This window comes from Natator depressus, chromosome 7 (genome assembly GCF_965152275.1).
Source record: "Natator depressus isolate rNatDep1 chromosome 7, rNatDep2.hap1, whole genome shotgun sequence".
Taxonomy (NCBI): domain Eukaryota; kingdom Metazoa; phylum Chordata; order Testudines; family Cheloniidae; genus Natator; species Natator depressus.
In genome coordinates this window covers 28,078,709-28,091,118 of record NC_134240.1, presented here as the reverse complement: position 1 = coordinate 28,091,118, position 12,410 = coordinate 28,078,709, and the positions used below count along the sequence as shown (strand labels likewise).

Below are 12,410 nucleotides of genomic sequence, written 5' to 3'. Positions count from 1 at the left end.
CTTCTCTGGCTGGGGCAGGTCATGGGTATGGTAAAGAGATGAGGAGAGGAGAGAGGATGATTAAGTGAAGCTAGGCAGGGACAGCAGGAGAAGTGGATGAGGGTGAAGGGTTGATTTGCATAGCCTGTGGCTGGGGCAAGTCGTGGGTATGGGTCATAGGAGGTGGGGATGAGTGTGGGAGGCAGGGCCTGGGTAGGGCCGAGGGGCTGAATGTGTGGGGCAGGACCTGGGTACGGCTAGAGGATGGGGTGTGGCAGGGCCAGGGTAAGGCTGGGGTGTGTGTGAATGTGTGGGGCAGGGTGTGAGTTTAGCTGAGGGAGGGAGTGTGTGGGGCAGGGCCAGGGAATGGCTAGGGGTGTGAATGTGTGGGGCAGGGTGTGAGTTTAGCTGAGGGAGGGAGTGTGTGGGGCAGGCCTGGGGTGTGGTTGGAGGGGTGGAGGGCAGGTCTCCGGTATGTGAGGGAAGTGAGAGCTGTGGCTAGTAAATAGCAGGGACACGAGGGGCTGCAGTAAGCTCCCCCCCGCCCCCCACCGGCGGTGCTGCACCGAGCCGGGCAGCGAAGGGTTAACGAGGCCGGCGGGGGGGTTCCATTTGCGGAGGCTGCGGGGCGGTGGCAGCGAGGGAGTTAACCCTGTGGCGGCGGCGGGGGAGCGCAGCAGCGGGGCCGAGCCGCCGCCGGGTTGCTAGGGATGGAGAGATCCCGTGTCACCCGGATGTGAGTGTCATGTTGGCCCCAACTCCAAGGGATTTGGCAGCAGCGGCAGCGGCGGCAGCAGAGGAGCAGCCCCTCGCCTCTCATTAGTCGCTGCCATGGGGGTCGGATAGTGGGGGGCGCAGGGGGCAGCACACGCCTGGCGTGGAGGTGGGGTGGGAGCGTTTCTGCTTTTATTCCGTTTACACCCGGCAGAAAGTGATAATAATGCACCACCAGCAGCAGCAGCCGGAGCGGCAGCAGCCAGAAGGTAAGAGCCCGGTGCAGCCGGCCAGGGCAGCAGCATGCCCCAGGGCGGGGGTGACTGCGGGGTGTGGGAGGCGGGGTGGGGGGGGGTTAGGGGCCCAGGGGGCTTTGGGAGGGAGAAGGGATGCGAGTGGGGGATTAAGGCTGGGAATAGGGCTAAAGATAGATATAGACGGAAGGGGATAGCAGGGATTTAGGAAGGGCACGGGGACAAAAGACAAGGAAGAGGGGTAGGGATGCTGCCCTCGGTGTGTGACCAACATGGGAGCGGGTTTAATTAATGTGTACACGCTTCTCTTTTGCCCTGAGGCCATTACTATCAGCTGGTGGGGCTGCGAGCGAGAGGTGTGTGTGTGTGTGTCGCTCTCCGCGTGTGGACAGACCTGGCTGGAAATGCAGCTTCCCAGGGCTGGCTGGGGGGGGGGGGGGGGTGTATTTGGTGCGTGGCCAGGGGCAGGTGAGGGGTTGTTACCGGGCGGGCTTTCGGTGCGATGCGTTCAGCCCACCCCCCCACCCCCCGGCGGCGCTGCCGGCAGCGCACGGAGAGAGACGACACATGGGGCTCGTGTGGGCTAATTTCCCTTGCCGACAGGCTCAGGCGCTGCGGCTGCCCCCCGGGCTGGGTTGAAATGATTCGCCCCTCCTGAAATTAACAGTAAGTTTGGGCTTGTGTGGCCGTGCTGGAGGGCAGGAGCTCCCCCGGGGAGCCCTGACGCTCGGGCTTTGTTTCATTGTCAAAGCTTGATTTAAAGGCAGATGGAGGGTGGCTGATCTGTGCCGAGTCCCCTTGCATGGCATCCCAGAAAGGGAGGCGGGGGGAGCATGTGGGGCCGTTGGAAAACGAAAGGATTATTTGGAAAATGAGTCAGGTGAAACTGCCAGTGTCAAACTGTGACCTGAGGCAGCAGGCGCGCTCTCTCTCTCTCTCTCGTGTAACCTAGCAATGGACCCAGCTGTTGATGTGCGGAGTGTCACATCGCTGTGGGAGATCCACGTGGGCAGCAGGAGATATTGTAGGCTAGCTCCAGGAGTGACCTCTTCCCAGCTGCCAGCCTAGGGAGCCATTTTAATATTACCCCTTCTCCTCCCCCTACACACACACACACGAAGTTGGGCAAGGAGAGAAGCAGCAGCAGCTGAGGCCCGGTTCTATCCGCATCTCCATCGTACCCACACGCTCACAGGGCAGGTTTTTTACTGCCTCGTTGAGGTTGCGTGGGTGGGTGGGTAGGGGGTGGTGTTGGTTTTGCAAATGGAACTTTTATCTGTTTTACCTCAGGTGAACGATCAGGTGATAATATTTCCATCTCCTGCCCTGGCAGATCTGCCTGAGTGTCATTCTCTCCCCTAATTTCCAGCACATATCCTGTGCTAACCCTCCATCTTTTCCTCCCTCAGATATCTTCAAGTTTTGAGTTTACTGGGGCCTTCTTGCAGGTGCCATTATATGGCCTTCTTACAGGTGCCATTGGTACTAGACTGTGCTGCTTCAGCTGGAAAGCTTGCAAGACAAATATCCCTGCTCTGTAGGGCTGTTTTGCCTTCTTTGTTGACCACCTAGATGAGATTATTTCAATGGTTTATTATTTTGAATTTGTAGTTTATTTTCCCCTTAAAAGGTTTTGGAGGGTTTTCAGTATGGCAGTTTACAATGTGGGGGATACTGATGTTTTTGGAAGTGTTTATCATCAAAGGCTATTGAATTTTAATTGGAGGGAAGTGTCCATATAGTTTCCTTTTTTAAGAATGCAGAAAGGTGAAGGATTTAACTTGTTGACAAGAATATTTCTAATTTGATAAATGATTCAGAATATTCTGAACTTTTAGACTTTGTTTTGCCCAAAATGGGGGGGGGGGATAGTGAATACTGTGCTGTTTTAACAAACTCAGTCACATACACATACAAAAGATAGGATTTGTTAGATATAAATATGATGATGTGCAAGCTGTCATCCAATTTGGAAAACTCCAATACAGTGCTTCAAGTGGAGGAGTCAAGATGAACAGTGTTTCGGTGTCAGCACATATCTTGACAGTCCTATTTAGCTGACATTTATAATACCGATTCCTGTATCTTTCTTATGGTAGAAGGAGCCTACTATTTAATATATATCCGTGTGTGTGTGTGTGTGTGTGTGTGTGTAAAGGAAACATCAGGAGTTATTTAAATAGCTCCATCCTTTTTATTTAGAATACTATGTTTATATTTGAATGTAAAAAAACTAAAATGAAATGACTTTTTTTTTTTTCTTCTGCAGAGGCAAACTATGCAAGTAGTACCAGAATTCCTCTCCCTGGTGACGGACCAACTATTCAGTCAAACAGTTCAGCACCGTCCAAGCAAACTGTTCTATCTTGGCAAGCTGCAATTGATGCTGCTAGACAAGCCAAGGCTGCCCAAACTATGAGCACTACCACAGCCCAACCCGTAGGATCTCTGTCCCAAAGAAAACGCCAGCAATATGCCAAGAGCAAAAAACAGGGTAATACATCTAACAGTCGGCCACCCCGTGCCCTTTTCTGTTTATCCCTCAATAACCCAATACGAAGAGCCTGCATTAGTCTAGTAGAATGGAAGTATCCTTTTGATGCAATTTTGTTTTTACCATCTGTTCTTTCAATATTCCAGATATGTCAGAGAGATTGTCTAGGACAGCACAAAAAAGCAATGAGGCCTTGGAACAGGAGCAGAACAGTATTTAAATTCTTTTGTTGTAAAGTTACATGGTATTGGATTTGGAGTTACATTTAGTATTTTATTTGTAATAAATAGCAATCTCAAAGTCTACATTTTTAAAAATATGAAATTAATTTTCATATACATATGTGTGTAGGTAAAAAAAAAGTCACTGGTTTAAACAATGTTTTGTAATGTTTTATGTTTCAGGTTTTGTTTTACAGTTAATAAATTGTATATTAAAATTATAGCCTTCCTGGCAGTGGAAGCATTTTTAACTGTTGGGGAGATAACACATGTTGATGCACTTATATGTACATGTGTAACTCATTGATGTTAATGGTGTTTACATACTTAAATCCCTGCTCATCAAAATGAGACTATATCCCTTAATCTGTCATCATTACATGGAATTTCATTTCCCTAATTAAAATAAATATATGAAACATAAATGTACAGAGAAAAGCAAGGTAGCAGGTGGTATGTTCCCCAGCTATTTTGCCCCAGGAAAAAACACTCTCAAATAATTTTCTCCCTAGAGAATATTCTGGACATGCTCTTGTAAAAGATAGTTATATGGTTACATATTTATATATTTTAAAATTAAATAAATTTCTTATTCACTTTGCCCCAGGCTGACTGATGCATCCGGTGATCCAGGTAGCCCCTTCCTTCCTCACCTGCCATGTGGAATTTTTACTTCTCTGTTGAAATCAAGATAACAACATCTCCTATTCCCCCTCCCCTACCCCTCCACACACTTTCCTTTACTTCACATCCCTTCATCAAATCCCCAGGTTGCAACCGTTATCATTCTGATGAAGGGAGACTTGATGGGACAAAACCTGTCAGTGCTTCTTTCTAATTGGCAGATAAATAACTGCTTGAGTAATATGAAGTATTTCCTCCGCACAGGCTATTGCCCTATAGCTCTCCCAAGCCTGTTTGCCCAAGGAACAAGAAGTCAAGTCTAGATCTTCCACATGGCAATTTCCTGCATTACTGCTAGGCCCAGTGAGCCTGCTGCAGAAGTCCTTTCAAAATAATGCTTACCGAATGGAGAAGTAGGGAGACATTAGGAGCCAAGCTGCAGATTCACTCTGAGTACATACAAGTAGTCTGCAGTACATGATTCATCTGAACTTTTAAGACATATCGACAGCCAAAACACATATTTGGATATGTTCCCTATATAGTCATAGATGAGAGAGCAGAATTGCTAGCATATATTCCCAATGGCTTATATGTTTTGTTTTGTTTTTTCTTGGTTCAGTGGTGATGGGTTTGGGCTGGGATTTAAAAACTTCTTTTGAAGAGTTGATAGTATGTATTTTCATAAATCTCAAGTAACATTTTGAAACAGATGATATCATTTTGGTGGGAGTCCTGGGAAGGGGATGTAAAATTTTGGCCTGTCAACCTAGATAATTTCCCTTTAATAGCAAATGACTGCGCTAGCAAGTAGATTGTTAAATGCCAAAATAAATGTGTTACTTCAAAGAGACCCTCCAGCATGAGAGCTGTTAATGTAAAGGATTTGGCAATGGCCAGTGCTACTCTCTTTTATAAAGATGTTCTTTTGAGTTATTTTTTAAACATAATTTAATTACAAGTTTGATTTAGTGGGCCAAATTCTTCTCTCATTTACACTGGTATAAAGTGAGAGAAACTCCAATGAGTTGGTCTCTCTCAGGCTGAGTTCCACTCTGTTAAATACTTCTGGATTCAGAATAGAATAACTGAGAGCAGAATTTGGGCCCAGTAGCACTACATCATAAAACAAAGTTGTAACTTACTAAAATGCAAATTGATATAATCTACTCATTTCAGCTAGCAGGAAAATGCAGATTTAGATAGATGTATGTTCCTACTTTGTATGTTGAGATCTATTGTACATAAAAGAGCAACCATTGATCTTAATGGGAGTTGCAAACATAAAGTCTGTTATTGAGGATGGATTAATTTTCTCCTGTGAAGAGAGCCAGCAAAATAGGGCTTAAGTGGTTTTAAGGTATGCCTAGTCCTTGTGCTGGCTCTCTCCATAGCATTGAATATCATCCGCTGAGATTATGCCTCTGAGGCAATTAAGACCATTTTCAGTATAGTGCCTGTGATGCACATACAAAATACCCATAGATAGAAATCAATGAGAGTTGTGCATGGAATTGAGGATAGTATATGTCTCTAAATAAATATAAGTGAAATATCCTGCTTCTCTTCCCAAATTCAGTGCACAGGCAGGGTAAATAAGCTGTGTGTGGATGAACTTCAAAAGCTTTTTTATTTCTGGGGGAAGAGGAATCCTGTTCCCAGTGGGAATGGAATTGGCTACCTGTTATTGCTATTTCAGCCCTTGGACAAGGATAGTGGCTGCAATTCCTGCATATCCTCTATATGGTAGTTTATAGCCACTTGGTCTATGTAATTGCAGAGCAAGTGACCATGTCCCTATTCCTGGCTCTGCTTATCTAAACCCTTATCTCCAAGCCCTGACTGTGGCAGACCTGATACAGAAGGCAGCAGTTACAGACGTGATACAGGTGCAGAACCTTCCTGCATACTTACGCTGCAGCTTTCCAGCCCTCACGCTGCAAAACTGCTGAAGTTCTGTTTCACTGGGACCTTCCTTGTCCCCTACTACAATCTTCACTCTGTGTGGTTTATTCTTCCTTTGATACACACATGTAATTTCCATTAAGGTTAATTGGAGGTGTGTGTGCATAGATTTGTAAGTATACCATATAATCCAATGGCCAACTTATTGATTTAATATTGTGTGATGAGATTTACGTCTCAGAATTTAACATAAAATACTGTGTGGCAGAAGGAATGTAGCTATGCTCCTTGTCATAAAAGAAAAGAGGGCATTTCAATGTCATTGTGATCGAAAACAATAGGGTATGGTGATATAATTGATGCTGAGGAGGAATTGGTTGTCAGTCATCACTCAAAAGATTGTAGTGAAAAAAATCAGACTTATTTTAAAAATAAAATGTGAGTGAAGATATAGAAATCAAAAGCAGAATGAGACTGGAGTAGTGTATACATTCAAAATCCATATATTCCTTAACAAGATTTTTCAGACCATTTGACATATTTATACTACTGGCTATTTTTGCCAATTGTGTGGCCTTAGCTGTTTACATCCCATTCCCAGAAGATGATTCTAATTCAACTAATCATAACTTGGTAAGTATTCTTTGATTTTCTTTCTATATTTATGTTGGTTTATTATATACTTTGACAATTAACTGCTAATATTAGGGAGCAGTTGTCAGTATGAATAGTAGCTTTAGTTAGAAAAAATGGCATTTAGTGATACTCTGAAACAAAATGTCTTTGAAATATTTCACTGCTTTGGTTGTCAATTTCAGTGTGTGTTCTGTAGTATCTGCTGTAAAAAGAATTGACAAAAATTATAAATTTTTGGGACAATATATGTTGACGATAATGTTGCATATAAAAGAATGTAATTTAATTTGTCTGTTACTGTTGTTTAGATTAAAATTACTTTGCTGTTTTTTTGCTCTTTAGTTTTCTGAAATCAGTCCTGCTGAAGTCATACTGTGCTTTCTGGTATATTAGTCTCATGTGTTTTCAGATTTTAATGCTAAATTCTTAACCATATTTTAGGGTCTATATTAGTTGAGGTTTTTCTTTATAATAAACTAGTCCAAGACAAGAATTTATACAATGAGTGTTGTTTTATAGTTGTTATATAATTAGATCACTGCCTTCATGTAAAAGATGAAATGTTGTAAGGGGGAGGTGTTGCTTTAATGAAGACAAATCTAAAGGAAGGTTTATGTACTTTAAAGCTGAGTTTTAAAAAGAGACTGCTGTTGCTATAACAGAGATTTCTAACCTGGGTTGCAATGTGCATAGTGTATCATGTACAGCAGAGTATATCTAGGATCAATTTTTTTTTACTACAGTTGTGTTTTATTGTTCGTCATAAATATATATCAATAATTTTTAAATTGCAATGTAATTGCAAGAATATATTTTATAATAGTATTTGTAATACATATGGTATCCAGTATTAATATTGGATTGCTTCCATTGTTTATATTGAATAATAACTTTAACATTAATGATACATTTAAAAAGCTGGAAGAGTTCATAGGTCCTGACTGTGCAGTCTTTGCACACTCAAAATCCTCATGGGAGATTTGGGTGTGTAAAAAAAAAAAACCAAACAAATGAACAAAAAAAACCCCAACCAAACAATAGAAACAACACAGGATTGGACCCAAACTAGTAAACAGATAATGTGGGATTATTTTTGTATGGAATATCTGGGTTAATGCATAGCCTTACATGAATGAAGACATTTGTTCAGGTTACAATTTGTAATCTTGTTTATTTTACTATAAATGATAATTTGTATACATTGACTCATTTTGTGCATTCTTTGTTTACCAAGGGTACAAGATTAAACAAATATAGACAATAAAAACACTGGCAAAAGGCAGACTAATTCAGGTCAATGTAAAGAACAATTTATGCAGCTGAATATCTGAGCCAATCAACAATCTGTTTTAACTCTGAGAAATTCAGGGCAGAAATCTCCATAGTTGTCAATCCATCAGAAAGTCTCTGTTAATAACTAATTTCATAAAGCATCACATGAAAGCGTAAAATATTTGTGTGTCAAAGGCTAATAGTTTTATAAAATTTGGTGGGTTTTTAAGCAATAGTTCTTACAAAAGCTGAACTCATATCTTTCTGACCTAATTTTATAATGTGTTAACATTTAGGATTAAAGTGTGTGCTTATTCCTTTCTTGCTTTGTAGCTTTTTGAACTCATATAGCCATATTGTTTTAAGTAGAAATAAATTATAGTCTTTTATCCAGAGATTCATATTCATTTTTTAGCATTTTAGAGAGGCTTTTTTTGGACTCCTTTCATTTACATCAACAAATTCTACATCTTGATCACTCTCCTATTCACATTCTGCTCTGTGTTATATTGGTGTAAATTCTGAGCAACTCTAGAGCAGAATTTAATCTAGTGTTTTCATTTTGGCAGCATTTTTTTGATACCAGGTCAGAGTAAGTCAGGTGAAAGGGAAGGCACATATTTTATCTGTATTATATATATATGATCAAATAAAATAAATAGACTGGAATCAAACTGGATTGGCTGTTTCCATGGTGGTAGCATTTCCATCATGAAATGGACTGACATGTCTTTTTCTGTGGAATCCTGCATCTATTGACTCATCTGCCCAGTTTAGCCCGATTTCTCCTCTAAATGTGGGTGAAGGCAAAGTACAGGAGCTACATGTAGGTATCTTCCTGGAAATTCTCTAGGCTCACACGAGAACCTGTCATGAAGGGTGGCTATTGCCTGGCAGCCCCTTGGACCCTGGACTCATTGATGTGAGATAGAGGGAGTTCTGTGGTATTATGGAAGAAGTAGAGCTTCTGTTATAGAACTGTTGTTGCCCCCTTCTTCCGCTATGTCTGAGTTCCACCAGCTTCTGTTCCTCTTTACTCATGTTAGTCTGATACTCCAGTAGAAACTGTGTTTGGTCAGTGGCTGTCCTAATATCTCATATGCTTTCAGATTATCTATAAACTTTAAATTTATAAATGCAGTTAAAAACAAAATAATTACACGCATCACTAAACAAAAAAAGCATTCATTTAAAATGTAAGGAAATGGTAAAGGCGGAAATTTTATAGCTCTAAATTTGTATAACATTTTAAAATAGAGAACTGGGTTGTCAACTGGTGTAAGTCACTGTAGCTCTATTGAGTAAAATGCATTGACACCAGCTCAGAATTTGGGCCATAATTGTTACATTTGCAAAATTTATATACATATGCTTATGAAGTTGAAAACCTAGATAGGGCCCTGGAAAGAGGGAGCACTGGTCGAGGATGGGGGAAACAGAGGTGGGGCAGTGGTCAATGGGGAACTGGAAAAGGAGTCTGTCCCAGAGGAGCAGTTGGGCCTTGAGAGGATCTCCCATCCTGCACATCTTAGGAGGTACTCAGGAGAGGTGTTTTTCTCCTGAAAACATTGGGAAATCTGCAGCAGAGCCTTCTATCCAGTTTAGACGTACAGAATAGACATTCTGTAATAGAAGAGCTCCCTTCCTGTGGCTTCCCAAGACCAGGTTGGGTGGTCCAGGAGACAAATTCTGAGAGTAAATGCTTGCCTATAGCTCAATCAGTGAAGTATTAGATCACATAACTGGCTGAGCCACTGGTGAATCCCTTTGAGGAAGAATACTTTTTCAGTCCTCTACTGCTGACTTAACTTGCAAAAATATATTGTGCAACTCATTCTCCAATGAAAACAGTCAACACAATCAATTATACATCACAATATTCATTATAAAATACATTTTATGACAAATTAATTTGATTACAAATATATGAAACATCACAGGGCAAAGAGAAATGGATATGACTAACAGTATTAATGGCTCAAATATATGCACATTAATAAACTTACAAAATAGCTCATGTCTTAGATTTTGAGAGTCAAGTGAGTCAATTTTCAACTCTCAAACTTCAGGAAGTTATTTTCTAGAGGGATTTGCACCATTTTTATTGTAACAATGCAGTAATTTAAGAAAAATTTAATATGGACAAGGCCTAAGGATGAGAGGCCTAAGGTTGTTCATTATCTGTGCATGTTCAGTTACTTGCGTCTGCGGAGGCAGCCATCAAAGGTGTCCGTGGTAGTGGTTATGGTTTTTGTGATTATAGCCATCTGTCTACTGTGAAATAAATGGTAAAGAACTAAACACATTTAGTAAATCAAAAAGGAAGAAGGGAAGGTTGTTGTGTAGTGTTAGTGGCTCTAAGCCCAGCACACTCCCCTCCTTGCTGTTGGAAAAGGATAGCTCAGGTTTCTTCCTCCTTGCACTGTGGGGGAGTCCAATCTTATGTATCTCCTTGGTTGATAGATGTCTAGTAAACATAAATTCCCTGTCCATGGCTGCTGTGATGAGTTCAGTGTGCTCCTCTGTGTGTATTGCTCTCTTTATCCTCTCTTTTTTTTGTCTCCTGAATGGGAAAAAGGAGGCTTTTGTGCTCTCTTCTCTTTCCCTAGCTATAGGGATTGGGAAGGCAGTATGATCATCTTCTTCCACTAGGGTTCTCTTGATGGAACTTCCTCTCCCTTTAGATATTGGTACTCCGCTGCCTACTAGGCTGGGAGGACATAGAAGAAAGAAGGGAGCAATGTGTTTCAGGCAAAGCAGGCAGTGGAAAATTAAATTGTCAGGTAGGGCTGTGCTTGGCTGCTCACCAATTTGACAGTCTTGCATTGAGCAGGTGCATGCATATTTGAGCCTTTTTGAAATTTTTTTCCTTTGATGTATGCCAGTGTGAGAAGTCTCCTCTACCTGAATGGAGCAATGTGCTCATGCTTGTCTGAACTGCCTGAAATGTATTGCAGACCATTCTTACAATGACAAATGATGTTCTTGAAAACTAGTTATTGAACCAAGTCATGAAGTCTTTGTTCTGTTTTCAAGTAATCCTAACTCAATGAAAACTCCCACTGACTGAGCAGAAACTGAAAACCTAACATTCAGTTTGGGCTCAGTTCTTCTTCCAGTTGATACAAGAAATCCCTATTGACTTCTGTGGGAATCATTACTATCCCGTAGCAGGAGCACTGGGATGGAATATTTGAGCATAACCTCACTACTTCATTCAGACTTTAAAGTGATTTCTTTCTCCTTCCCTCTGGTATTTCAGGTGCTTTGAGTCTTCCAAGTGCGTGAATCAGTTCTTCTTTTAGCACTGTCTCCTGTCAGTGGCTGCTATGAGGCACTATTTCTGGCCAGATGGATTTCCTCCCTGTATCTTTCTTTTGTTTCTTCCTTTTCTCTTCTCTTTTCAGTTTTGCTGCCCTTCTGTTATATTATTTCCCTTCATGTCTCTTTCTTTGTGCTTACCAGCTCAGTTCTTCTCTTCTTGATATCTGTTGTCTCTGCCCTATCACTCTCCTCTATTTTTCCTCTTCTTCCCCTTTCAGAGTAACAGCCGTGTTAGTCTGTATTCGCAAAAAGAAAAGGAGGACTTGTGGCACCTTAGAGACTAACCAATTTATTTGAGCATGAGCTTTCGTGAGCTACAGCTCACTTTTCTTTCTTCCCCTTTGTTTGCCTTCTCCCCCTGTCTTCCTTGCTCTACCTCATCCCTTCCCACTCAGTTTCTCTCCTTTTCTTTCCTCCTTCATACCACCCCACTGCATCATCTCCTTTTCTCCCTTCCTGCTTACTCCTGCTTTGTCTTCTCTCCCCACATTGCATTCCCCCTTTGGTATGGGAATTTTCCTTATCTTGCTTGGGCAGTGCTTCTCTCTGATTAGTGTGCTCTGCTTCTCACTCTGAAATGTGCAGGCAGGCTGGTGTAAATAAGTCTGCATTTTTGCCACTGTGCAGGGATTCCTATGAGGCTCTTCTTGTTCTCTTTCCTAGGAATAAAATAGGAATAATAAACATGAACATGTACTGAACCAATCAATACTACGTACAAGGAATCTGGACTTTGCTTATGCTGGGCTGGATGGCCCTTCCTGTGTTTAAACCCCACACATTGTTTTATTGGTGGGATTGCTGTCTCCAGGGAATAGGCAGTGAGGCCCAGTCAAGAATCTGAAGGATTGTTAGGACTTCACATGGATTATAGCAGATAACCAGGTGGTAGAGCCATCTGCACAGAGGCCCCCGTACCAGTTCATTAACTCTGTGTCCCTGGCAGCTCTGGCTACAGTTGCCTTTGGGGATCCCCTTAAAAGGAGG

The 12,410-nt window shown here is 41.9% G+C and overlaps 1 protein-coding gene across 1 annotated transcript in view; it reads left to right on the top strand.

Moving 5' to 3' along the window:
* Positions 1-840: 840 nt before the first annotated feature.
* Positions 841-12,410, top strand: part of CACNA1D (calcium voltage-gated channel subunit alpha1 D) — a 329,318-nt gene continuing 317,748 nt past the window's right edge. Inside the window, exons 1-3 of the mRNA XM_074957788.1 lie at positions 841-962; positions 3,217-3,535; positions 6,719-6,824. Of these exons, the coding sequence (XP_074813889.1) occupies positions 920-962; positions 3,217-3,535; positions 6,719-6,824 (468 nt within the window). The 5' untranslated portion in view covers positions 841-919. The remainder of the gene's footprint in view (positions 963-3,216; positions 3,536-6,718; positions 6,825-12,410) is intronic.